The 4,428-nt window shown below is 34.4% G+C and overlaps 1 protein-coding gene across 1 annotated transcript; it reads right to left on the bottom strand.

Annotated features, from left to right (window-relative positions):
• Positions 1-10: 10 nt before the first annotated feature.
• On the bottom strand, positions 11-4,259 carry LOC117120632. The gene is made up of 8 exons (XM_033265663.1): positions 4,179-4,259; positions 3,333-3,478; positions 2,792-2,906; positions 1,809-1,904; positions 1,335-1,490; positions 817-948; positions 624-722; positions 11-273 (listed from the first exon to the last, which is right to left on the bottom strand). Exons 1-8 carry the CDS (start codon positions 4,215-4,217, stop codon positions 145-147), a joined length of 912 nt encoding a protein of 303 aa, XP_033121554.1. The 5' UTR covers positions 4,218-4,259; the 3' UTR covers positions 11-144.
• Positions 4,260-4,428: the final 169 nt, after the last annotated feature.

Genomic DNA, 4,428 nt, shown 5'->3' on the forward strand with positions numbered 1-4,428 from the left:
ATATGGTTTTTGAGGCAAAACCACTCTTTGATTGTCTCAACTTTTCGGTGAGATTGCTCTGACTGTCATCAGGAGAATGATACAAGATGACTTCTGTTGGTCTGTTGTGTGTAGAGAACCAAATGTCCAACTGGGATGCAGTTCTCAAGACTTAAGCGTATGGTTTATCATGATATTTGCGAGGGCGTTTCGACGACGTCTCCAAGATCCAAGCTGAACACTGTAATGTTTCAATATTATCAACCATTTACCGCAATCTTCAGAGTTTTCACACTAAATTGATTAAAAAAAAATTAAATGTCATTGAACTCATCTCTGTATAATAACAGAAACTTCTGCAGTACATTATCATTGGTTCTTTGTCCTATGTATAAATATTGCCCATTTTAGAGTAAGATCTGTTACTCTTATCTGTGAATCATGGTAGTTTGCCTTTTATCAAACTGGCCAATTCTTCAAATAATAGATAAAATAGATTTTCTTTATCAAATTTTAAATCGAAATTTGAAATTTTTGGCTGGGCCTGGGGGATCAGCATAAGCGAAAGCGCAGTGCAAACGGACAGGTAACTTTTTTATTGAGTTCATAGTATTTGAGTAGATAAGTATTGGAAAACACTGTACCTTTAGGTCAATGGTATCTCCTTCCATCTCCGTCAAGGTAAATTCATCCACAGACTCGGACTCTGAACTTACAATGCATCTTCCAAGGCGAAACGGTTCCTATGGTAAAAATAATACAATGTAAAAATAATGTTAACAGTTTTTAACATCAAACTATATTGCACAACCACAGATTAATTGATTGAATACTTACTCGAACAACTGAACATTTTCCCGCTGTTTTTTCTTTCACAAGAACAAACGCTGCTTTTCTGTCCCCATCAACATGAGGAAAGAGCATTCCATTTTTTGGTCGGTTGGCTTCAATCTCTGAAAAACGTTCCACCTACAAACGAGAGTAATAGGGAAAAGGGCATAAAAAAACTGATATAAATGCTTAGTATGATTGCAGATGTGGTTTGTGTCTGCATTCACTTTCTCACACAGTACAGGAGGTACATAGCTTGGCAGTCCCTGATTCCTAGCACACCGTTTTGATAAGACCATGACATGACATTACATCACTCAAAAGAATCACTTTCTGTGACTGCTACTTATGGCCAACAGACTGAATTTGCATTGTGCAGACACTTACAGAGTGTGGACTAATTAGTCAGTCAGTTGGTTAACCGACTATTTGTCGACCCAGTGTGTGCCCGATTAATAATACTTGTTAAAAGAATAAACGATTAACCTAATTTTTCAGACTGGACCTAAACTGTTCATACAAACCTTTCCAGTGCAAACAAGCACAGCGTAGACTGGCACATGCCTGGGGGTGCTGATCATCTTCTGCCATATTTGTTCCAGACCAGGGCCTAGTAGGAGCTGTGTCATATGAACAAGATGTACAGTCTCAAGATTCCAAGAAACACTGTCTACCGCAACCTGTCAAAAAATCAAAATATCATTTTATCATAATATATCTTTATCACAGAATAGCACATCCTTCTGAATGACAGTGGCCATGCCGCTTTTGTTTTTCCTTGGCTCTAATTCGGATTTTCTTGCAATTTGTTCTGGTTTTATGTACTTTGTATTCGTTGATTGCAAAAAGGAATAAAATAAAATAAATAAATAAATATTGTATTGATTTACAAATGAGTAATCTTGTTTTAATGCTTATTTCAGTTTTAGGGCAATCATAAAATGGGTAGGTAATTCAAAGAATTTTATTGAAGGTCAGACAGTTTCATTTGATCTCACCTTTCTAATTTCTGCCTTGATATTGCTTGGTATCGATGTAGTGAAGGAGCCATGATGTTTTATTGTAGATTTCGTTGCAGAGCTACCTTGACTTTGCTGTCAAATAAAAAAAGATATATAAAATATAAATACTTAATGAAGATCTATAAATGCTGGTGTCGATTGTAGTTGTAGGATAGAAGGAAAAAATAACTTTGAAATCTCTGCATATCACTTCATTCCAAGTTTTCCATGGTCTACCTTTCCCATGATGATAGTTGTGGGATTGGGTGACCATTGAAAGACTTGCAATAAATTGATGCAAAGAGAATTGTACAGCTGTAACCAAAAGACTTCTAACTGTATAGACAGAAGTCTTGATTAACCGGGGATCTGGTACAGGGCAGATTACACTGGAAGACTGCTATAATGTGATTTAACACAGTTGAAAGAAGTCACTTCTGGGAGATCTGATTAAATGAGCTTTTTAAACACATCTAACTTTATATATGCTGCTCATGGAGATACCTATCACCAGCTCACTTCTGGGAGACAATTGATAATACAGCAGTAAACTGCAAAAACATGTAAATAATGAATTGGTGGGAGAGGGGTCAGGGAGAATTTTGCTTTCATGTGGTGGGGGAGGCCATCTCGATTGCTGTGAATCACAATAGATTTGGGCCCCTCTCGACATGGAAAAAAGAGTAATGAATGAACGTATAAATTTCATGTAGATTAACCAATTTCATTTATTTCATCCAACAAATACAAAACGAACAGAAATAACAATACCAAAAATCAAAGACATGATAAACAAAAAGCAAACTTAATTGCTGTACAAAGTTTCTCCACTGATTTAAGGAAAAATACATAAAATAAATATATAAATCTCTGTTCTCTGGAAGTAAAAACGAGCAAATAACGGCCAAGTCCAATAAAAAAAAGTTACTAAGTAAAAATTTAAAAAAAAATAAATAAAATAAAATAAAATAATAACTTACCACATTTACTTCTTCTAAAAAGTCTTCTGTTCTCCTCTGACCTTCTTGCAAACGCTCTCTATCATCATGCCAAGTAGGCGTTGATTTGTAAATACGGTTCAGTAGCAACGGATATCTTTAAAAAAGTTAAAAACCATCAAATACATACTTTCTATGGGCACCCTAACATAAGTATTAATCTTTTAAAATTCAATTCTATACAATGATTACACACTTAACAAAAATTTACTCAAAAAAAAACAAGCAAAAATAAAACAAGCAAAAAAAAATATCTGAGACTGTCAAACCAAAATCATTGCAAACATTATTTTATTTGATAGACAATGCTCTAAATGACTGAACATTTTTTAAGTATTCTAATCAGGCACTTTGTTAAATTGTTTATGTCTGAATGCGCTATTTTGTCTTCATCGTCAACATTCACTACTGTAGTTTTTTTCTCTTCCTGGGCAAGGATGAAAATGTTTGTCTTGGTGACAATTATGAAGAAGGTGATCACGGTGATCATGATGATGAGAATTGTTCCTTGAATCATGAATACCTCATACTCCTTTGTACCGGCACCATAAGAAATGACTTTAAGTGTTGTCGACGAACTGCCCGGTTGTCATTCTGTGAAACTTCAAGGAAAACACGTAACAACTGTTTTTCGCTTTCAAGAGATTTTAGGAGGGCAGCACCAGTTGGCTGAAAATTAAGTCAAAGGTATTTGTTTGTCACTTAATATAAGTAAGTATGCTAAGAATAATAATGACCATGCTTATGCCCATGACAGAGACTTTGAGATAAACTACCAATTCTTTGAGACTGCACCATTTTTTAGATGATATAAAACCTCTAATAAAATAATTAAAATAAATAATTAAAAAATTTAAATTATTAGGCCAATGGTCAAATTTGCATATTGCTCACCTTTAACCTCTTTTGTATAAGCTGTAGGGTCATTGTTATCATAGGCTTAAAAGATTAGTATGGTGGCTAACATTTTGACAATGTTTTTCTTACAAGGTAAGCTACAATTTTCTTGATTAAACTATTAATACTTTTTTATAAAAAACTTAAGGTGGCTGTGTTCTTCACATAATGTTTGGTTAGTTAGCCTGTCTTGAACTAGGTAGGCCTAGGCTATGGTTGCATGGAGTTTGTTAGATTTTGAAAGGGATAAAACTGGCTTTGCCTGAGGTTCTGTTAGGATCGAGTGTGACTCAACTAAATTTGCTTTTGGTACCTGGAGTTCAATTATGGTTAACCTGGGTTTAAACTAAGCTTGTCTGTGTTCAGTTACTGTACCTGAGTTTCTGATACTGGTAGGCCCAAGGGTTGTCTACAGTCACTACTGCATTTCTAAAATGTCTTATTTTAAACTTAATTAGGCCTTGCGACTTACTTGATTGACACAATATGCTTCAAATGCAGGAAACAACATGCTGAGGTTCTCCAGAAACAATTTACCAATATTTACATTAACAAAATCCTACAAAAAGAGCGCAAGAAAAATGTTAATCATAGTAATAAATTTTGTGAACAAAATAAGTGAATTAACTTTGTATATTGTACATCATATCAAGTGCTAATTTTATCTGCCAATTTAGAATATTTGTTGAAAGGCTAAGCCTACAGTTTCATCTTAATTTAAT

The sequence above is a fragment of the Anneissia japonica genome, unplaced genomic scaffold (genome assembly GCF_011630105.1).
Source record: "Anneissia japonica isolate Jap-2015-1 unplaced genomic scaffold, ASM1163010v1 scaffold61607_len4311_cov121, whole genome shotgun sequence".
In the NCBI taxonomy this organism is placed as follows: Eukaryota; Metazoa; Echinodermata; class Crinoidea; order Comatulida; family Comatulidae; genus Anneissia; species Anneissia japonica.